The following is a 22,932-nucleotide window of genomic DNA, read 5'->3' on the forward strand; positions in this document are numbered from 1 at the left end:
CTGCTACTGCACATACATGAGATTGTTTGACTCTCTTGAGTGCTTTGAGTGCTCAGTTGGAGTAGAAAAGTATAAGTACCAGTCATTTACCATTTAATCTCATTAGCCAGTTCACATGCTTATTACCATTTTGATTAAAGCATTAAAGACCAATGCAGGACAACTCTTTTGGGTTCACTAAAGCAGAACTGTTATTTTTGGTTTTCGAGTGTCAGTATATGAATGTTGGGAAATGCAGTTTTAAATGCAGTTATTTAGCAGCTTGACCATAGATGTAGCTAAAGCTCACATTACTTAACATCATCACAACTTTATCTTCGCAGAGATCAAAGTCCTGGTCAATTAAATCGACAGATCCAAAGAATCAAAGTGATTCATCCGTACATCAAACAACTTTTTTCCTTGGCCGACACTCTTAAACCAGGATTTTGATGGATTTGTCTGCTATTGTCATGATATAGAGGGGTTTTTAGCTGAAAAACACGTGGTCCAACAAGCTTGACAGGAGCACTATCAATTAGCTATTTAGCGCCATCGCCAGGCTAACATAGGCCAAGTGTTGCCAAGTGTTCAAGCTCTATATATTTTAGTGATTGGTTAGGATAAGTAGAGTTTCCTAAAATGATGCAAGATTTGTTGGCTGGACATATATGATGTGAACCTCTCATTCTGCTCGTTGGAAACCAGTGTGAGACGATTGAGTAGATCTGCTAGTAACTAGTAGAAAACTAGTAAGTGTAAAACTTACTAGTAGAGGAGTGTTACGAACTTGTATGTCCATGTGTTTGTTTGTGCAGGTGTTGTGTTTTTTTTCTATGTTAATTTAGCTGTGCCAGGGCCCTGTTCCGATTGGTGCGTGGATATACTACCCCGGCGTGATTGGATCCAGCTGGAGGACCCGCCCATTAAAGTGTGCCTCGCTCATGTTATGGCCTGGCCCTAGACGGGTCGTAACATGAATTGGGGGCTCGTCCTCTGCCTTTTTCTGTGGGTTTTCGCGTGTGTTTGGTCTGTTGGCGGTTTTCTTGGGTGTGGGGGTGGTAGGTGTGTGGAATTATGGAGTTTTCTTTGGATGATTTTGTTACTTCGCCTTCATGGGATAAAATAGTGAAGTGCAGGAAAGCGGATTTGCTTATTATTGCTAGTTGTTATGATATTCAAGTGTCCTATGGTGCCCGCAAAGCGGAGGTTAGGGACGCTTTGTGTGCAGAGCTGGTGGAGCGAGGCATCCTTCCTGCCCCGAAGGCAGCTGTAGAGCAGCCTGATGGCGGGGGTGTGAAGGTGGCTCCGGAGGCTGAGCCGGGGCCGGATGCCAAAGGGCCTGTTAACGTGCTACCAGCCGAGGCGGACTCTGATGCAGCCGAGGCGGACTCTGATGCAGCCGAGGCGGACTCTGATGCTGCTGGGGCAAAGATTGAAGCAGCTGGGTCTGGTACGGCCGGGGAACCCCTGGCGGGGCGGTCTACGGAAGATCTCCGTTTGACCCTCCGTATAAGGGAGGTGGAAACCCGTGCTAAAGAGCTTGAGGTACAAGCAATGCACCTCCGTGTCAGAGCTTTGGAGCTGGAGCGAAAGCCCTCCACATCTGCCTCTAGTCATCCTGGTACGTCCACCGCTGTCCCAACAGGTTTTGACATCACTAAGCACGTTAAACTGGTTCCCCCGTTTCATGAGGCCGAAGTGGATTCCTATTTCAACGCTTTTGAGCGTATAGCGGCCGCGTTAAGCTGGCCGAAGGAATTTTGGCCGCTGCTGTTGCAATGCAAACTGGTTGGCAAAGCCCAGGAGGTGTGTACCAGTTTATCAATTGAAGATAGCCTGGATTATGACATCATGAAGAAGACTGTGTTGCAGGCATATGAGCTCGTCCCAGAAGCCTACCGTCAAAGATTTAGGAAGTGTGAAAAAACCGCCAATCAGACATTTGTGGAGTTTGCCCGTGAAAAGAGTCGCTTGTTTGAACGATGGTTGCAGGCCAGTAAAGTAAAGGATCTCGAGGGGCTGAAAGAGCTTCTTTTGTTAGAGGAATTCAAAAAATGTTTGCCGGACCAAGTAGTCATTTATCTGAATGAGCAAAAGGTGACCTCACTTGCTAAAGCGGCAGTGATGGCTGATGAGTTTACTCTCACCCACAAAACTATATTTTCAGCCGCTGTCTCACAGAATATCAGGGTGGGACAGGAAAGGAAAATAAAGTCACCAAAGATAGGACTGAAAGATAGACAGGAGGATGGTGTTAATCGCGACTGTTTTTATTGTCGCGAACCCGGACACCTGATCGCTGTCTGTCCTGCGCTCCGGAGGAAAGAGCAGCGCAAAGGCTCTAAAAATCCAGCGGGCGTAGGTCTCATCAAAGTTGTCCCTTTGCCTAAATCGCATTCCACTCTCACCCGTGATTTGCACCATGCGGATGTGGAAATAGAGCCACGTTTTAAACCATTTATCACGAAAGGCTTTGTTTCTGTGACGGGAGAAGAGAGGGATAAAGTGCCTGTTACTATTCTTCGGGACACAGGTGCGCATCAGTTGTTTATGTTGGATAGTGTACTGCCATTGTCAGATAAAACTGCTTGTGATTCAGATGTGTTGGTTTGGGGAATTAAGATGAGCGTTCTTCGGGCGCCGTTACACAAAGTACATTTGCATTCGCCCGTGAAAACGGGGCATGTTAAAGTTGCGGTGAGTTCCCAGTTGCCTATTAAAGGGGTTTCATTTATTCTAGGAAATGACTTGGCTGGGGGAACAGTTTTTCCACCGCCTGAAGTGGTGGAAACGCCTATTTCTTCTGTCACTGATGTTGCCGCCCCTTTATCAAGTGTGTTTCCTGTTTGTGCTATTACTCGTGCGCAATCGCGCAAATTTGATGATGTTGTGGATGTTGCTGACACGTTTATGGCGACGCTAGACGAAAGAAAATCTCCCAGCCGTGAGAGTGGCAGAATAGGAAGCGGAAATGATGTAACAAAACTGATGCCAGAGCTGGATGAGAAATTGAATAGGGATGCATTGATAACTGCTCAGCAGAATGACTCATCACTGGCTCCCTGTTTTCTATCTGCAGCTAAGAGTGCAGGAAGTGAATCTCCCACTTCTTATTTTGTGCAAGATGGAGTTCTTATGAGGAGGTGGTCCTCTGACCGGTGTGGTTTGCCTGGTGCTACGCAGGTGGTGGTGCCGAAGCCACATCGAGGGCAGGTGCTTAGCTTAGCGCATGATGCCAGCATGGCTGGACATCTTGGGGTGAACAAAACTTATCATCGGGTGTTGCGCAACTTCTTTTGGCCAGGGTTGAAAGCTGATGTGGTGGCATATTGCCGTACCTGTAGCACATGTCAGATGGCGGGGAAACCTAACAGACCCATCCCACCTGCTCCGTTACATCCTATTCCAGTAATAGGTGAGCTGTTTGAAAAAGTAATATTGGATTGTGTGGGTCCCCTGCCAAAAACTAAATCCGGACACCAATACATACTAACAATAATGTGTTCAGCAACAAGGTTCCCGGAGGCAATTCCACTACGCACGCTGAAAGCAAAACCGGTGATAAAAGCACTACTTAAGTTTTTCTCTACTTTCGGGCTTCCAAAGGTTATTCAAACAGACCAAGGAACGAATTTTACTTCAAAAGTGTTTGCACAGGTTGTGGAGGAGTTGCACCTAAAACATGTAAAATCCAGTCCATACCACCCAGAAAGTCAAGGTGCTCTGGGGAGATTCCATCAAACCCTCAAAGCTATGCTGCGCAAGTTCTGCGCAGAGTCGGATAGAGAATGGGATGAGGGTCTGCCGTTATTGTTGTTTGCCGTCAGAGAAACCACTCAGGAATCCTTGGGATTCAGTCCGATGGATCTGGTGTTTGGACACGTGGTCCGCGGTCCCCTCCGCCTTCTGAAGGAGAAGTGGTTATCAGAAACTTCTGAAACCCAGCATAATGTTCTGGATTATGTTAGCGGACTTCGGGAAAACCTTCACCTTGCATGTCAGTTAGCTCGAGAAAATCTGTCACATACGCAGGCAAAAATGAAAGCTCGTTATGACAAAAAGGCTGTTCGTAGAAGTTTTCAGCCGGGAGAGAAAGTGTTGGTGTTGCTGCCTGTGGTAGGGTCCAGTTTATTAGCTCAGTTCGCTGGCCCATATGTGGTGGAACAGAAACTCAGTGACAACAATTATGTGATCCAGACCCCAGACCGCCGGAGAAAGTCTAGGGTTTGTCATATTAATATGTTAAAATCGTATCACTCGAGGAGTCCTTCGGGTGCGCCGTCTCCAGTGTGCGCCGCTAGTGTTGTTTCTCCTTATGAACCCTCTGATGACGGGCTACTCCAGAAAAGTGAAGCGCTGGGTAGCGGCCGATTGAAATATTCGGAGATCTTAAACGATATAGAAACATATTTAGTCCACTTGTCTGAACCCACTCGAGCTGACATCACTGATCTGATAGAGGATAATTTATCACTCTTTTCTGACCATCCTCGTCAAACTGCTGTCCTGTGCCACGACATTGACGTGGAAGGACATAAACCGATTAAGCAGCATGCTTATCGAGTGAACCCAGTGAAAAGAGCGATAATGCAGAAGGAAGTTGACTATCTCTTAGAACACGGTTTAGCCTTTCCGAGTGCCAGCGCATGGAGTTCACCGTGTGTGCTAGTACCAAAACCTGACAACACTCCTCGGTTTTGTAATGATTACAGAAAAGTTAACGCTGTTACCAAACCTGATTCATTTCCTCTTCCTAGAATGGAGGATTGTATTGATAGAGTGGGATCGGCATCTTTTGTAACCAAACTTGATCTGTTAAAAGGTTACTGGCAAGTACCTTTAACTCCCCGAGCCTCTGAAATATCTGCTTTTGTCACGCCAGATCATTTTCTCCAGTACACGGTTATGCCGTTTGGGTTGCGTAATGCACCCGCTACTTTCCAGCGCCTTATGGCCAAAGTACTGGCGGGCGTGAATAACTGCGATGCCTACTTGGATGATGTTGTCATTTACTCATCCACCTGGTCTGACCACTTACAAACACTCTCCCTCGTTTTCAGCCGTTTTCAGAAAGCCTCGCTTACACTAAACCTAGCCAAATGTGAATTTGGCAGAGCCACCATCACATATCTGGGAAAACAGGTGGGTCAGGGACAGATACTGCCGGTGACCGCGAAAATACAGGCGATCGTTGAGTTTCCAGTCCCACAAACGAGAAGGGCGCTGCGCCGATTTCTAGGAATGTGTGGTTATTACAGAGGTTTTTGTAAGAACTTTGCCACTGTTGTCGTTCCTCTCACCGATTTGATCAGTCCGGTGAAGCCTTTTGTGTGGACGCCTGTTTGTCAGACTGCTTTCGAGTCTGCGAAAGCATTACTGTGCAGTTCCCCTGTTCTTACAGCACCAAATTTCATGTCCCCTTTCAAGCTCGAGGTTGACGCTAGTGCGGCTGGTGCAGGAGCTGTCCTTATGCAGGAGGACCATTGCGGCGTGGATCGCCCAATTTGTTACTTCTCAAAAAAATTCAACAAACATCAGATGAACTACAGTACTATTGAAAAGGAAGCCCTTGCCTTGTTGTTAGCCCTACAGCATTTCGAGGTGTATATCGGATCCAGCTCTATCCCTGTTCAAGTGTTCACTGACCATAACCCATTGGTATTTCTCTCCCAGATGCAAAACTCAAATCAGAGACTTATGCGTTGGTCCCTTCTTTTGCAAGACTTCAACCTGCAGATCAAGCATAAGAAAGGGACGGAAAATGTCATCACGGACGCCCTGTCGAGAGCAATTTTGTAGTTCAGGAATTAAACAATAGGAGGATTGTTTAATTCTTATGGAAGGGGGTGTTACGAACTTGTATGTCCATGTGTTTGTTTGTGCAGGTGTTGTGTTTTTTTTCTATGTTAATTTAGCTGTGCCAGGGCCCTGTTCCGATTGGTGCGTGGATATACTGCCCCGGCGTGATTGGATCCAGCTGGAGGACCCGCCCATTAAAAGGAGTCTGGAGTGCTACAGCGGGAGAGGTCCTCGCGTTTCTCCTCATCACCCAGCAGTAGTCCTGTGGTAGCCGCTGGCTGCAGTATACGCTTGAAAGTTGTGGAAGTGGAGTGGGTAGGGGTGAGCTGCCGTTTCTTTTGATCACCCGTTTTCTCCTGTTTTGAGTTAGTTAAGGAGGTCAGACTCTGTCTTTATTTTTGACTTTGTTTTGGTAAGGTCAGGGGTGCGGGATTTGTGTAGGTTTGTTTTGTTTATTGTTTTGGCCTTGGCTCACCCTGAAGTGTTGACACTCCCGTTTTGGTTCTCTTTATTCACATTGTAAATAAATCACCTCATATCTAACGGATTTGTTTCGTGTGACTGCTTGGGTCTTGGGGGGGAAGCGAGTGCCTCGCTCATGTTATGGCCTGGCCCTAGACGGGTCGTAACAAGGAGTAGTAGAGGAAGATGACCTTACTCTGAGCATCCTTCTTTGCATTACCTTCATGGGGCTCGAAATTCTTGTGTTACTAAAAACAAAATACAGGACGAAGTAAACCAAATCACTTATCTTTCTCCTCATCTTCCACTTGACACTGTGATGCCTGTAAATAATTTTTCTGTTGGAGTCTATAATTATACTTGACTGCTGTAATCACATAATTAAACACTCGCACGTTGATTGTCAAGCTGTGGATGGAGTGGGAAAGAGAAATGCTCTTTTGAATGAAATGTCATGCAGAGAATATATGCCTGCAGTTGATTATTATATTCAGATGGGCTTTGTAGCTGTGTATCAACTGTGGTTTTCTGAAACTTTTCCGCCTTTTAATTACAGTGCCCTCATCTAAGTTGTCGTTTGTAGGTATTTGTATAGCCACTGAGTTGTGCAAGGGCTAGTGTTACTCCCACATTAAGTTTTTAAAGCTATAACCTGTCAAAATTTGTACGTTCGGCATGTTGTTTCCTAAAAACAATCAATAAATGAAACCCTCAGGGTTTAGTAATAACCAATGTAGCCTTTGTTATTGTACATTTGCTTCAGTCACCTATATAAAGAAATCAGAAAAGTTGTACTATACTCCACAGCCGCTGACATTTTTATAAACTGCGATCATTTCGTTCTTTTCTCTAACTTCTACCTTCCTCCTCCCTCACAGCCGTGGCTGGGGCTGGTGCCTCGATGATGCCCCGGTGAAGGATAGGTTGTCTCTATCTACGGTGCTTCCCGGCGTTCTGTACAGTGCTGTCCATCAGTGTCGGCTCCAGTATGGATCAGGATCCCTGCTCTGTGATGACATGGATGTAAGATTCTCTAAAATTACACAATTAAATGATAGTCTTTGTCCCGTAATCCTTAAAAATGTTCTTATGATGTTTTTGATCAACCCCAAAACCTTAACGACTGTTCCCTGATTCAGTAAGAGCTTTTAGATCTTCTGTTCTTTCTTGACATGAGTTTCTTTTCTATGCACTATACATCCATCTTTTTCCTTGGTTTTACTGTCTTATTTCTGACAAATTTTAAGGACATTAAACCACAATAGTGTGATTTAAAATATTACCCCACATAAACTGACTTTGGCAATATCTTTGGCCATTCCTCAGAACTGTCTGTCGGCTTGAATTAAACTAAGAGAACATATAAGGAAAACATTCTCCGCTCTGCACCAATTTCTGCGTTTCTTTAACCTCATTCCCCTGAGTGCAATGAAATAACAATGTGTTGATTACAGTTATAACCTTTTAATAACACACAAGGCGAAAAAATAGCCTAAAGAACTAATCTAAATGGACTAAACAGCCATTTTAAAATAACTGTGGTATCAGTCAGTTTAATATTTATTGAGTTCTTCCATGTGGCTGCTTTAATTTTGTGTCCACGACATTTACGTTGTGTACACATACATACACTACCGGTCAAAAGTTTTGGAACACCTCAATTTTTCCAGTTATTTATTGCAAATCAAGTCGTTCAAGTCCAATGAATAGCTTCAAAGCTCCAAAACTTCAAAATAATTTACATTTCTGAATCATACAAAAAGGCCTTTTTCAGGGAACGCAAAATATGTTAACAATTTAAATCTGTTCTGCAGCAATGGAGGCTGATCAAGCCTTGAAAACTGGCGCTACTAATTCCTACAGGCACTCCAACTTTTCTGGATTACTTACAAACCCCTCTGTCTGCATAAAGGCAGTGTGGCAGCACACCGTGGTACCATACCCTCGTGAGCATCAGTTGAACAGTATTGTACTGCAGGAAAGTAGTGTGTTGCTACAAAAAGAAGAGAAGACTGAATCTAACATAGTGTGTCGCTGATAGTGCATAGACAAGGTGAGTCCTTCTTCTGTTTGTACCTGACCTGACCTTTTGTTTTGGTTTCCTTGCTTCTTAAGTTATTTAACACTGACCAATGAATCATTCAAGTATACAAAGGCTGAACCAGTGTTGTCTGTGCATAACAGACAACCTAACAGAGAACTTGGTATATCACTGCATGATGTCCAGTGGGTCTTTAAAAGGATTTGAGGAAACTGGACTATTGGAGGAGAAAAAATAAAGTGGAAGGCCTAAAAAAATATCTACAGTAGATGAACAATGTAGTCTTGTTCTTGAGACATGGGAACAAATTCACAAAAGACCTGACACAGGACCTCAATTCAATTCAATTTTATTTATATAGTCTATTTATATAGACCTGAGAAATGCATCTGGCTCTTGAATTTATCCATCTACTGTTCACTGAAGCCTCACCAGAAATGGTCTCAGTGGAAGGGAGGCTGTCAAGAAGCCATTCATAAGGAGGGGAAACTGGGAGACGAGGCTGAGGTGTGCTAATTATAAAGGACTGAAAATCAATGGCTTGAGCTTTTTGTACTTTGCTTCTGTTTTTTTAACCTTTAATTTAGAACCACAGCAAGTGCTATATTTTTCTATTTCATTAACACCGGTAAAGCCAATTTATCTAACTTTGGTAAGGAAAATAATACATTTATGCTTTTATTTAGTCAGGGAACACATGAAGACACAATAGTGGAATGACATGCAGCAAATGATCCAGCCAGCAGGGAAGTCTTGCTCCTTTGGGCATTTGTGTGTCCGGCACTCACTTGGCATTGTTTCCCTCCCACCTTTTTTGACAAAGAGGAAGAAAAAAACAGCTCTTCATGGGGAGATTTTTTTGTGCAAAATAAATGTGATGTATTATTTGAGTCCTTCAAAGTTTAGCAGGGCTGCTGTTCTTTATGTCTGGGAACACATATAAATAAATCCTATACAGCCTCAAGCAACAGGTTCTTGAAAAGACTGGACAGATGAGGACCACACACATGCATTTTCTTTATACGAACAATGCAAGAGCAGTAAAGTGTGTGGATTTTACAAGCGCCATCCTGACTGGAAAAACGACTGTGGGAGGCCTAGAGATTTACAACACCTACAGCCTACTGTTATGAAAATTCAACAAATCCCTTTTCTTTTTTTACAGCTTGTTTACATAGCTCTTGGAGTGCCCTGAGTTTTCTTGTAATCACATGCATTAATGTTAACACTGACAGACTTTTCATGGAATGACTGCTGTTTATAAAATGGTATATTTAGAGGAATCTGGGGCCACGTAACGCATGAAATGGTCTGTGTTTTTAAATATTAAATTCATACTTGTTTATTATACGATATCAACACACACAAAAATGCACAATATTTGTCACTTGTACTTGATTTTGAGTTAAATGTTTCCTTAAAAAATGTTTTAGTTGTGCGGTGCAAATCAAACCTGTTCTGGCATCACACATTTGAGGTTTTGGGTTTTTAGACCTTTCAAAGTAGTTCGGGTCATTCTCAAGGAAGTCTCAATTGCTTTGAGATAAAGACATATACATACATATACATTACATATATTGCTCGATTCAGACAGATTGAATAATTTGAGAGGTTGCTGGGGGGGTTTTTGTATTGACTCTCTGCGCTTTTTGTATGACATTGCATGCTGAAAGCTAAACGTGGCGAAGTCCAGGATTCTAATCCAGGTTGTATTTTTGAAAGCGCAAGTCTTTCAAATTTCATCCATTAAGGGATTATCAGTCGCTGTCACTTTTCCATTTCTCTTAGAAGTTTATCTCTGTGTTGAGAATTAATTATGCATGCCTTTGTTAGTCTTTCCTTGGTTTTAACTGTGACTTAACCAGGTAAGAACCTGAGTGTTTCAGAAGCTGAAATCTCAGAAATGTCTACATCATAATCGTGTTGTCCACATATTCATCACAAATGTCAAGAGATGCAAAGGGGAAAGGGTCAAGACAGTTGGACCAATCAGTCGGGGACCTCCTAGATATTTTTGACCTTTTGGTGTGTTATCAGCTATAAATTTCCACCTCTGTAGGTCTTTGGATTGATTATTTGTGCAAATGCAGGTCAGAGTTCCTTTCACACTGTCAATCAGAGCATACAGCATGACCAGCATTACAGAAGAGTTAACAATTCTGGGGAACACACTCACTTGTCAGAGGCTGGCTGTGAAGCTGAACATGTTTGTACAGGAAATATGATGCTGTCGCTATAGAGGATGTTCAGCTTAGCTGAAATCAGGGTTGATCAGCCAGATATTTCTAAGGCTCATTGATTTTTATATCTGATCAACATTGGAGTTCTGAGGATTGCTTGGCCGAGCCACCTGATTAAGAGTTCTTAGTTTTTGGACCAGGCAAACAAACATATTTTAATAAGTCAATTATAATTTAGTTTTTTGGGTTTTTTTAAGACAAAGTCAGGACATGGACATCAGGTTAACTCTCAGTAATGGTATTGTAAATTCATTCAGAAGTATATGATGCATAATGGATGACAGAGTGAAAGAACAGAAATCCGTTCATATAAGGCACTGTGGTGCATTTCTAGAAGAAGTCGATATCAGGCATCCCTGCTGGATAGCTGCAGCCGGTAATCCTCATCTGATCTGCCGTGTCTGAAGAGAGGACACATCTTATCACTCAGAGCAAGAGCAAACATTAAGCTTTATGAGTGGCTGTAAGCGTCATCTATCGTTATTAATAATATTATTTTGAACTACAGTTAAAAATATGGATATTTGGCATATAAGATAAGATGCTAGCAACTCCAGTTACTCATAGAAGAGCATCAAACACGCATTATCTGCAAGGCAATATGAAAATTAATCAACATTCTTACATGCAACATTTTCAGTAAAATGCAATAGTTATGCCTGTCCACTATTTTTATACAGTATTTACTTGTGTGATGTACTCTAAAAATATATGAAAAGCAAGCAAAAAAAAAAGTGCTGTGGGTGTGAGATATTAATCTTTATTTGCTCTTCCAGAATGTATGCAGCACTCTGTGGTGCACTGTGGGAACAACCTGCCACTCAAAGCTGGATGGGGCTGTGGATGGAACAAGTTGTGGGGAGGACAAAGTGAGTTTTTCCTCTCATGACCGAGACAGGAAGATGATCGTGATGAGATTGCTTATATTGGTGTTGACAACTATCAGTTTTTTATATCTAGGAAGAAGAGTTTTGTATCTGGGTAGTCTTTTCTGTTTGCAGTATTGATTTGTATCTTTGTTTGACTGAGAATATTGGAGTCAACATATGGAAACAGGACAGTCTGATTGGTGAAGCATCCTTAGAAAGTCAACGCCCATTCCTGCAAATAGTTGTTTAAATTTCTATTCCTCAAAGAAAGGAGTGTAAAAGCTATACGCGTGAATTTTTTTACTGACACATCTTGTGTCATATTCAATGTAGTAAATAACACTAAATCAATGGAGCAAGAGTACTCCCACTTTTCCATCATCCGCATTACTTAGAAGACAAAATACACAAGAGAAAACTGAAAATGTTGAGTTCAAACGGTCTTATGATCTTACCAGAACAAAACAATGGAACTCTTTCTTTTGTGCTCATGTATTTAATGATGAAACTTTTGTGTCCTTTGTCATTAGTGGTGCTTTGGTGGGCAGTGCGTTGCAGTTGGATATTACCCTGAGATTATAAATGGCGGCTGGGCGTCCTGGAGCCCGTGGTCAGCCTGTTCGAGGACCTGTGGTGTTGGTGTCCAGAGCGCTGAAAGAGAGTGTGATAACCCAGTGTAAGACTCCTAGATATTTATTTAGTGCATGCAGTCCTGATATTTTCCTTTTTTGTAGAAGAAAAGAACACAAACACTGATCCTTTGATTAAATTTAAAGTAAGCTGTAGGTGTTTATATGCCGCACGGCTATAACACAGCTCTTGCCTGCACGTCTTCCTCCTATTCTTTCTTTGATTTTTCCTGCCAACAAAAGCAAAAATGCCCAAAAAAATACTATTTAAAAAAATTACATCATGTTTTTATTAGTAGAGTCCTGTAAAACAGAGTGCTGCTTGTTTTTACCAAGAAGACACACTTTCAGACAGTAATGAGTAAAATGAAGAGGCGAACCGATTCTGAGCAAAAAATAAAATAATAACAAAAAAACACCACAGTGTAATTTGATTGATGTGTAAATAATGAAAGTAGCAGCAATAATTCATACATTTTCATTCTCCTGTAGCCTTCTGTGGATTAATTTGGAACAAAAGAATCCAAACAATACATCATACTGGATATATATGCATGCCTTTATTATTAGGGTAGTAGTTACTTTAGATTAATTGAGGTCATGCATTATATCTGGTTATGCTACACAGTAATAAAACAATAATCCTTGTTCCAAATGCTGACTTTGAACAAAAAAAATAAACAAGAAAAAATTACTTTAATTAGTTGTATTAACATCAAAAGGATATTTTCATGTTAATGGCATTAAATGTTAGGACTCAGTGTGTGGACACCTGCTGTGTAACTCTGTAGCGGTTGTTTGTACATTGCGTACATTTACAACAATGATCCTCATCAGTCAGATCTCTGTGTCAGTAATACTTAACAGCTGTAACTAATTACTGAAGTTATACTGTTGCCATATGGCTAAGTGCACACATAGATCCTGTAGGTAACCTTGCGTAGCTGCAGTAAACCTGGATCGCATTCTGGTGAGGATGAGCTCGTACAGGCAGATCTGTGTGTGACTCTGCAGAGTAAACACAACTTCTGAACTCTGTGAAGTGATTTAAGGATCCGGTTCGATACCGAAATGTAGAAAAGTCTTGATGTTAAGGCTTTGAGCTCTTATTTGACCTGAGATGGGTTTGGGCAGTGAGGCAGAGTGAAACTGAAGGTGAAGGCATGTGACTTTTCAACCCTACACATAAGACGAGCAAAGACTAGTTCTGTATAAGTAGGAAAAATACATGGTGGAGCGATTTTGTTTTTTTCTTTGTAAAAGTAAAAAATATTTTTGAACTCAAATAAAATATAATTATCAAAATTCATATGCAGGCAACTGTTTTATATAAAATTCTTATAATATGTGTATTTATTGTAAAGTTACGTTGAAACCAAGCACACCATTGTTTTTCTTGTGACATTACCAATAAGTTTGATGTGTCACATGGCCCTCTTCCTATTGGAAAAACAAAAGTTGTATCCAAGATGGCCGACTTCTAAATGGCCACCATGGTCACCACCCATCTTGAGGAGTTTGCCCCCTCACATATACTAATGTGCCACAAGCAGGACTTTAATATCACCAACCATTCCCATGTTATTACGGTGTATCCATATAAATGGCCCGCCCTGTAGTTTTGCATTTATAGCTGATCTAAAAGCTCTCTATGTGCAGCAGATCAGTTTCATTCTCTATAGGTGATCTGGGTTAAGCTGCGTAATTTCTTTTAAATATATAATTGAATATGTAATTGTGGAATTGAAAATCCAATAACTGGAATATGTCAACAGGATGTCAGCAAATGTTGTAATGTCAGCAAAGGATGATGTCATGTAATATTCCGATAGACGATAAACGTAATTAACTGCAGAACCCCAGTTCTTACAGTAGTTTCATTGCAAAGATTTAAACATGCAATGTTTTTGCTATTCACCAAAACTGAGAAACATATTTGAAGCTCTGCTAAAGCCTGGCAATGAAAATGCAAATAAGTGCAGCTTGAAAAAGTATATTCTGTACATTTGACTGCTTGTTTCATAAAATTGGACAGGTGAACGATCTTAGGGTGATTAGATAAAAGTATAAACTTCCTTTTTATGCCGCGAACCCATAATTGTTATTCACATGTTTATGTGGCCTATTCTAATAGGCCTTTGTAATGTCTAAATTTACCCGCTGCTTGTCTACTGGTTCTGTGCTTCAGAGACAAATGCTTCCTATGCTTGTTCAAAAAAAAAAAAAAAAAAAAGTACAAAAGCATTCAAATAACATTGTTCCCTGTTCTGTAGTCCTAGGTACAGAGGGAAGTATTGTCTGGGAGAGCGACAGAGATACAAGATCTGTAACACCACACCTTGTCTTCATCACCTGCCCACGTTCAGGGACATCCAGTGTAGTCACTTCAACAGTCAGCCATACAAGGGCAAGTTCTACAAGTGGGAGGCAGTCATCAACACGGGTGAGCGGATTAAATTTGAGTCAGCCGCTGTTGCTTCTGTTTTTTAAATTTCCATTTTCACGCCAACACTTTGTTACCGCTTCTCTCTCTGAAAACAGTGAACCCCTGTGAGCTGCACTGCCGTCCACTGAATGAAAACTTTTCTGAGAAGATGCGCGATGCTGTCATTGATGGGACGCCTTGTTATGAAGGCAACAAAAAGCGAGATATATGCATCAACAGCATTTGTAAGGTATTAAAGCAATACAAGGCATTCTATCTATCTATCTATATATATATATATATAGTCCTCAGGTTTGAAGGTGTTTCTTCTTTTGACTGAAAAAACTTTGTATTGATTGATGGGAATCTTTTTTCTTCTGTTGCGTTTGTGCTTTGTCGCTCATGCAGTAAACTGAGTTGGTGCTCGTCTTGTTTTCTCTGCTGGCGAATTTTGTACATTTGACATTCTGGGTCACAATAAGCATGCTGATTAAAAAAAAATAGAAAAAGAAAGGAAAGACGGGGAAACAAATCTGGAGGCTGTTATCTTAAGATAGCAGCCTGTTCTTGCCTATCGCCCTGGGCTAAAATGCCAGTCATTGAAACAGACACTATTTGGGTACCGAGTGGACAGCAGTCTCTGACTTCATGACATTTTGTGACATTTTTGTCACACACCCACACTCTTTGTCGAAGATGACCCATTTGTGGTTTTTGATTCAAAAAAATTAATTCTCCATAACATAAAAAAAGTATTATTCACATAATACTTGCCCCCATATGTTACACCCCGGCCTAGGCAACCGGAGTGCAACACGAAAAAAGTAAAAATAAAGAAAAAAAAAAAAACCCCACAGAAAAAAACCCCACTAAGGCTCTCCACCAAAATCCCAAAACGAAAGTATCCCATAACGAAAGTATTGACAAACCCATTCACAACTATTTACAACAAACTATTTATTTACAACACGGGGGGAGATCGCAACCATGACACACTGAAACACAGGGTTTAAATACCTAGAGGGAGCAATCAGGAAAATGGACAACAAGAGGGAAACACAGCTCACCAGCTGGAAACACCGCAAAAAACACTCAGCTCACTAGCTGTACCCACACAAATGGCACTCTGGCCCAGAGCTCACCCTGCTCTGGGCTTAAATACCCTTAATTGCTGATGGGAGTCAGCTGCGCCGGAGGGAAAGGTGGCATCTCAGGTAGGAGGTAGTGGGACACGCCCACACAGGCACCCTCAGGAGAGAGAGAGAGGCCCTGCTAGGGCCGTAACACCCCCTCCCATAAATGCAAACCCATGGTTTGTCAAATTTATGTTAGCAAGGGGTGCAGATCTGAAGGGTGGTTTTGAACATGAACCGGAGAAAGGATCAACCAGCGGCAGCTCAGGGTTAGTTGGCCTCGTACACCGATTACGGGGTGCTACCGAGCAATTGTGCTCCAGGTTTAGCCTTTCCGTAGGCCTGGCAAGCTTGTCAGTTTGAGAGCCACGACTGACCTTTCTCAAAACAGGCCCCTTTTGTGTTGAGTGGGCTTTCTGTTTGAGTGCCAGTTTGACACAATTGGCAACCACATGGCCAGGCTTGTGACAGAAAAAACACAGTTTGGGCCTAGATCTTAACACCATAACTGCATTTTCCTTCTTAGCTGGCCCACTTTTACCTGTCCAGGCTGCGCTATAGTGCAGAGGGATATCCTGTCCTACCGCACTTGCTGTATGAATCAGCTTAAACTCATCTGCCAGGGTGGCAGCTTGCTGTAGAGTTGTAACCCTCTGTTCACTTAAATAAAGGGCCACAGACTTAGGAACAGAGTTTTTAAAATCCTCCACCAGCATAAGCTCACGTATGGACCCCACATCATTAACCTGGCTTGCCGCACACCACCTATCAAAGAGCCTCGTCTTCTCCCTGGCGAAGTCAAGATAGGACTGTCCCTGCGCCAACTCCAACCCTCGAAAATGCTGCCTATAGGCCTCAGGTACCAGTTCATAGGCTTGGAGGACGGCACTTTTGATCTTTCCATAAACCAGGCAGTCCTGCCTAGACAGACCAGAACACGCTTCTTGAGCCTTACCTGTCAACCGACACAGCAACATCACCCCCCACACATCTTGAGGCCACTGCAGTGCAGTTGCCAGGCGTTCGAACACACTGAAAAAGCTGTGAACACTGGATTCACAGAAGTCTGGAACCAGGTGAATGTTATTGCTCACAAACGAGCCTCTAGACACCTGTACACTAGCAGCTGTGTCAACCATTTTGGGGATGGTGAAGAGTTAGAAAAACACAACCTAAGTAAGACAATTAACAGACCACTACACAACTTACTTTAGCTGACCAACTTACCTCCCGCCACACACACGTTAACAAAACAACTTACCCAGTTCCAAAACCTTGCCCTGTCTATCTTCCGGAGCGTGCTGGGCTCGAGGCAACTTTAAAGGCAGAACTTCAGCGACCGGAGCCCTGAATTGCCTACCCCCGACAGAGAATTAATCCCCACCCAGGATTACTCCAAAAACAACAAAGGCAAAATAACAAAAGAGTGCCCGAAGGAGGAACTTAAAAAGCTCAGCTGGGCACTCACCTACCTTAACTGGGAAGTTATTAATCTCTAAAAGGTGCCAAAGCGAGATAATCAAAAAGAAAACCAAATCCAACACAGAACTCCCTTTTCAAATATCCCGGACGAGCCCCCACTTGTTACGTTCCCCTGGGGGGTCTAGGCGGGGAGGGGGAAGTAACAAAAGTGACCGGGTCAGAAAAAGGAGTCAAGGAGGCGAAACAGTTAAATAAAACAGTTTTATTGAAGTAATTCAACTAAAAGAGACGGACAAGCCGCTATCACCATAAAAGTAACACAAACAAAACTCAGGCATTGGTCAGTAATGCAAAATGTCAAAAGGAAAATGCAGCTCACTAGCTGACAACCACAAAACACAGCTCACCAGCTGGAAACACCGCAAAAACACTCAGCTCACTAGCTGTACCCACACAAATGGCACTCTGGCCCAGAGCTCACCCTGCTCTGGGCTTAAATACCCTTAATTGCTGATGGGAGTCAGCTGCGCCGGAGGGAAAGGTGGCATCTCAGGTAGGAGGTAGTGGGACACGCCCACACAGGCACCCTCAGGAGAGAGAGAGGCCCTGCTAGGGCCGTAACACTAGGAACACCACGGGAAGCATGTTCCCATCCTAAGTTTGGTCAAATTAATTAATTAAAAAATAAGTACATACCTTTTTTCAAGTATTGTATATAAATGCAACTTTGAGGTACTCAGTTTTCTGTTGCTTTCAACTCTTTCAGTAGTATTATTGTGCTATGAATATCTATTTATTTGCTATTTTGCCTAGCTTTAACTTTAGAATAGAATAAAATAGAATTGAATAGCCTTCTGCCATTGCACGTGCATAATTAAGAAAACTATTGAAATGCACAGTTAAAATTAGTTTATTGATTTGGCAGCTAAATCCATAAGTTAGGTAGCAAGATAGTGATGTAATTAAACATTAATGGATATATTATTTAATATATTATATAGATGCAATTCTGCATAATGCATGCTTAAAAATAGCCATGTTTTCTTGCTATTGTGTTTGCTCTTTTACCAAAGTCAAACTTTGTTTACATGGACTTAAGTAAGAGAACCACCTGATGCAGCTCAACTGCTGCCTTTTGTTTATCTGGATTACATGTTGTGCCTTCATTTGCACCATGCCAGAGTACAGTATCCAGCAAACCCAACCTAAAAAGTAAATAAATAAATACTACACTATAATATTAAGGATTACTTTGAGCTTCATTTGCATCATCTGCCCACTCCAAACAAGTCAAAGGTACATGAGACAGCCTCTGCTGTTTTTCTGGCTTTTAGAAAGCGATGTAACAGGAACTACCACAGTTCAAAGGGTCACCAAGTCACATTTGCTACATAATGTCCGTTATCGTGATACTGATCATTTTTGTGGCATGTTTCTAACAGAATATAGGCTGTGATTACGTGATAGATTCCACTGCTGTAGAGGATCGCTGTGGAGTGTGCAATGGTAACGGCTCCACCTGTACAACTGTGAGGAAAACATTTGAAGAGAGTGAAGGGCTGGGTATGTTGTTTTCTTTTCTGTTTTTTACATTAACCCTACTCACAAAAGTTATTTTGACATATCACAAAGATGTGTAAAAAGAACAGATGTAAGAAATCAAAAGGGATGATGGGTAAACTGAGTCGAGCTGTTTCTGTTTCAGAGTTCAGGATTTATTTGTTGTTGTCTTAACATATTATTCCACAAAGTCTTTGCTGTGGGAGAAAAAACAGATTATAACCTCCCAAAATAGTATGTTTTTTACAGTTGTAACATTTTTGAATGTCTTTTTTGTGGATACATCGTTTAAAACACCGCGTATCAGAATACTTGTATTTCTATTTCACAAAGATTGTTCTTTCACTAAAATTTCACGTCTTTTTAGGCTATGTAGACATTGGACTGATCCCAGAGGGAGCCTGGGACATTCACATTGAGGAGTTGGGAGCAGCTGGAAATTTCTTGGCACTCCGAAGTGACAATCCCAGCAAGTATTTCCTGAATGGTGGCTGGACGATCCAGTGGAATGGAGAATACAAGGCTGCTGGAACAGTATTCACCTATGAGAGGACCGGACAGCTTGAAAACCTGACATCTCCAGGGCCCACTACAGAGCTTCTGTGGATTCAGGTATGAGTAAACCCACGGTTTTAAATGCATTATCCCTTTCTAAGTCATAGAGAAAGACTCTGTTTATTCCCATATGAAAAGGCTGGGAAACAAAGTCCTTTGCATTTTGATTACTTTCAAGTCTTTAAACTGCATACAGTTCTGCTCCAAATAAGCAAATGTAGTAACTATAATAATTTTTGTTGACACTGGAAATAGTCTATAGCTGTGCAAATAAGAGATGGTGAGGGAAGTAAAATTTCACCACTCAGCATAACTATTTTCGATTCTACCTTGCACCTCACTTTCTGTTGCCATGAAACGTTTCTTATTTCTCCTCTCGTGTGTTACAGCTTCTCTTTCAGGAGGCCAATCCAGGAGTGAGGTACGAGTACACCATCAGTCAAAATGTCTCCGAAAAGAACAACACCCCGCTGTCAGTTTTCTACTGGAAATACGGTTCGTGGACTGAATGCAGCGTTACTTGCGGAACAGGTAAGAGAAACAGCTTTGCTATACATAAGTGGGCAAACGTACGGGGAGTGAGAGAGATTATGGCGTAAAATGTGCCACATGCCACTATTTTTGCATGTGGAGGAATAGAGACCGTTTTGATGATGAAGGTGGAGCGTACTGTTCAAAATCTCCCATAGGCGTTTAATGATGTGAAGACCAGTGAAATCGATGATTTATATTCATCTTCAGAGTCATTAAACCCATGAGTGAGCTCTCGTGGAGACATTGTTATCCTGGACGAGGCACAAGAAGTGTTTCTTCACAGGATAAAAGTGGTTGTTCAGAACAGTTTTGTATTGATTTACAGATATTCTGCTCTAGCCAGCGAACCAGAGCTACATCCGCTCACTATAGGGGTCAAACATGAGGTGACTTTAATTTGTCACAAGACAGTCAATAGTTTCTGAGAAACAACAAAAGAATGAAGAATGATGAAGAAGCATTTATGCTGTTGCTTCACACATTTCAAATACAAAAATCTTGTTAAGATTAAAGAGGCCAGTATGATCAATTGTTTGCTATTTGTTGCCCTCGCTGTGCCGTCCTGTTTTCTCTTTTGCTTCTTATCGCTTTCCACTCTCCCGTGTGGCCCTGATGGATGGACCCCCTCCCAGAGCCTTGCCCTGCAGTTGATTTCGCCTTCTTAATTTCTTCTCACATCTGCTCATCTTCCTTTTGTACTGTAATGGCCTCATTTTTCAGTTGAGTGTCACAAGGTTGTCAAATTGTCGCGTAATGAATCAAACTCATTTTGCAGGTTACAAAGATGAGACATACAGAAGATTATGGTGGAGGTGGAGACCTTTTTTTGTCAGCCTTGTGTAACCCCACTCAGGATTTATGCATTTCCCAATGTGTGGGGAGTTTCATAAAGAAGAAAGAAATGCCTTTCTGACAAGTCCTTTCATCCCTTTTACATATACTCGCGGACACCTTGACCGCGTGGTTCTTTTAGATTTGACATTGATTTTCTCAACTTTTAAAGCTTGTCGTAGCACTGAAGCTGTATTTTTATGTATCCAAGAAAACACTGAGGGAGTCGGTGGGGCTTTAGGAGTTTTAGTGCCCAGTTGGATGCTGTATAGCAGCGGTCCCCAAACTTTTTTGCACGACGAACCGTTTTAATGTCAGACAATATTTTCACGGACCGGCCTTTAAGGTGATGCGGATAAATACACCAAAATAAAATGATACAACCAAGACAAAAACTGTGGTATGCTGCAAATATAATAATAAACAGGAATTCGCTGTGTAATTGTGTAACTTTATCAGCAGTGTCCTCCTGAAATGCGCCAACAACATTGAGAGTAACGTCCTCCTCTCTGCCCCTTAATACTTTCTGGTCGCTGTGGTAACACGTAAATATTTCCTTCAAAATAAGACACAAAACTACAACACGGGAAAAGACCCAGGGAATCCGAGCTAACGATAAAAACCATGAAAACCATAAATTTCACATCTGAACCTCAACTCTCGTGGCCCGGTACCGAACGACTCACGGACGGTCTGTGGCCCAGGGGTTGGGGACCACTGCTGTATACCATAACATTTAAACCCCAAATGTCACTTGTCAGTTGTATGTCACCATGGTGGCATGGTTGTTGGCAATATTACCTCACAGCAGTCAGGTCCTGTGTTTGAATCCACCATTTGGCTGAGACCTTTCTGTGTGGACTCTTCGTGTCTGTGTGGGTTCTCTCTGCGTAATCGGGTTTCCTCCCACAGTCCACAGACATCCAGCTAGTTGGGTTTAGGTTTATTGCTGATTCCAGACTGCCCGTCAGTGCGAATGTGGGCATGAAAGGTTTTCTGTCGTTACTTTTTTTTGTGTAATTTTGTTGTTGTTTTCTTAAAGTCACTACATAGTTAGCACCAGTCTGCCTCTGGTTTTGGATGATCTGGTAACAAGATTGAAGTTCAGATTGGTTAGTGTTAGATTGTAACATAAAGATTAAAGCTGGGAGATTTTTTCGATACCAGGTGTAGAGTTTCTGTGTTTACTTCTTTGTGTGTTTTCAGGATTGCATCTTTGGTATTTTCATGTGGTTTACTTCATTCCTCATTTATGTAACTCTTTATTTGTCATATAGCTCTTTAAATGTTGTTTTAAATATGGATAAAAATGACTCTATCCCTTCTGACTTCTGTTTCTGGAAAGCACCAGTGTATGTCTTCTTTTTCAATAAGATAAAAGGAAATGAAAATACGTAATTGAATGGTGTTCAAAGTTCAAATCCATTTTAAACTGCCAAATGGGTATAACAACAAGCTTCTGCAACCCCTAAAGCTTGTCCAATTTTGCCAAGTAGTCTCAGTGTTTAGATATTTCTTTCCTCTTCTTTTTTCAGGCTTTTATTTTATTAGACATCATTTATCTGTATAACCTGGAAATCTGTATTAACCTCCCAAATAGGGGTGTTGTTTTGAGCTTGAAGATCAGTCAGAGCCTTTTCAATGATAGTGAAACTAAATCAGTGAAACTGTTGTCCTGTTCTCGGAGACAAATGAAAAATAAGATTTGACTTTGCTTTCAAATGCATTTTCAAGAGTGATGGCCTTGGATGAATTTAATCATGCCAATACTTGTAACAATAACAAGCTTCACCGAGTGTCTTTCATTACTGCCTTTGTTGATCCTTTCATAAATACACTTTACAACCACCAGCGAGGAAATTCCTATTGAGCCTCGCTTCAAGTAAAAACTGCACACAAACCAAATTGTGTTCCTTTACTAAAGCATTGATAATGCTTTATTGTTTAGTCTTTTTGTTTTGTTTTTTCAAAGAGGACAATTTTTTATAGCATGGTGACTCAGTGATAAATATCGCCGCTATGCAGGAAAAAAGTCTGAGCCTCACGATATAACAGCGCTCTTCTTAATGTGGCGCTTCCATGTTTTCCTTGTGTTTGTTGACCATTTCTTCCCAGAGTTCAGATCGCTCCTGGCTTTAAACCATGATTCATTTTCCATCAGAGATATTTGGATGCCACTCAGTTTCTTCATCCTGATCACCAAAGCTGAAACATCTGCATATGTTGATGGAAATCATTTTACTGAGTGGGCTGTCTAGACTTGGTGGGATTCAGAGATTTGGAAGTGAAAGGCTTAATTCTGAAAATGCCATAAGGGCAGCAGCAGCAGAAGTACAGAAGAGCTAATACAATAACCTCATCTGCTTTAGTATTCGTTAGTTAGTACACGATAACAAGACAGTACAATGGTATATCTAGCTGGAGATTCTTTATCTTCCCTGGGTGTCCCT

At 41.7% G+C, this 22,932-nt stretch overlaps 1 protein-coding gene across 2 annotated transcripts in view; it reads left to right on the forward strand.

The window, feature by feature from the left end:
* adamts7 (a disintegrin-like and metallopeptidase (reprolysin type) with thrombospondin type 1 motif, 7) overlaps positions 1-22,932 on the forward strand; it is an 89,951-nt gene that overhangs the window by 32,185 nt on the left and 34,834 nt on the right. For both annotated transcript variants that reach the window (XM_085274618.1, XM_085274628.1), the window contains exons 9-16: positions 7,122-7,266; positions 11,301-11,393; positions 11,924-12,069; positions 14,296-14,465; positions 14,564-14,697; positions 18,445-18,565; positions 18,930-19,174; positions 19,507-19,648. In XM_085274618.1, the coding sequence (XP_085130744.1) occupies positions 7,122-7,266; positions 11,301-11,393; positions 11,924-12,069; positions 14,296-14,465; positions 14,564-14,697; positions 18,445-18,565; positions 18,930-19,174; positions 19,507-19,648 (1,196 nt within the window). The remainder of the gene's footprint in view (positions 1-7,121; positions 7,267-11,300; positions 11,394-11,923; positions 12,070-14,295; positions 14,466-14,563; positions 14,698-18,444; positions 18,566-18,929; positions 19,175-19,506; positions 19,649-22,932) is intronic.

Source organism: Mchenga conophoros, linkage group LG1 (assembly GCF_057382185.1).
Source record: "Mchenga conophoros isolate Kocher_MC1m ecotype Shallow Benthic linkage group LG1, M_conophoros_male_GT1.1, whole genome shotgun sequence".
NCBI classification, from domain to species: domain Eukaryota; kingdom Metazoa; phylum Chordata; class Actinopteri; order Cichliformes; family Cichlidae; genus Mchenga; species Mchenga conophoros.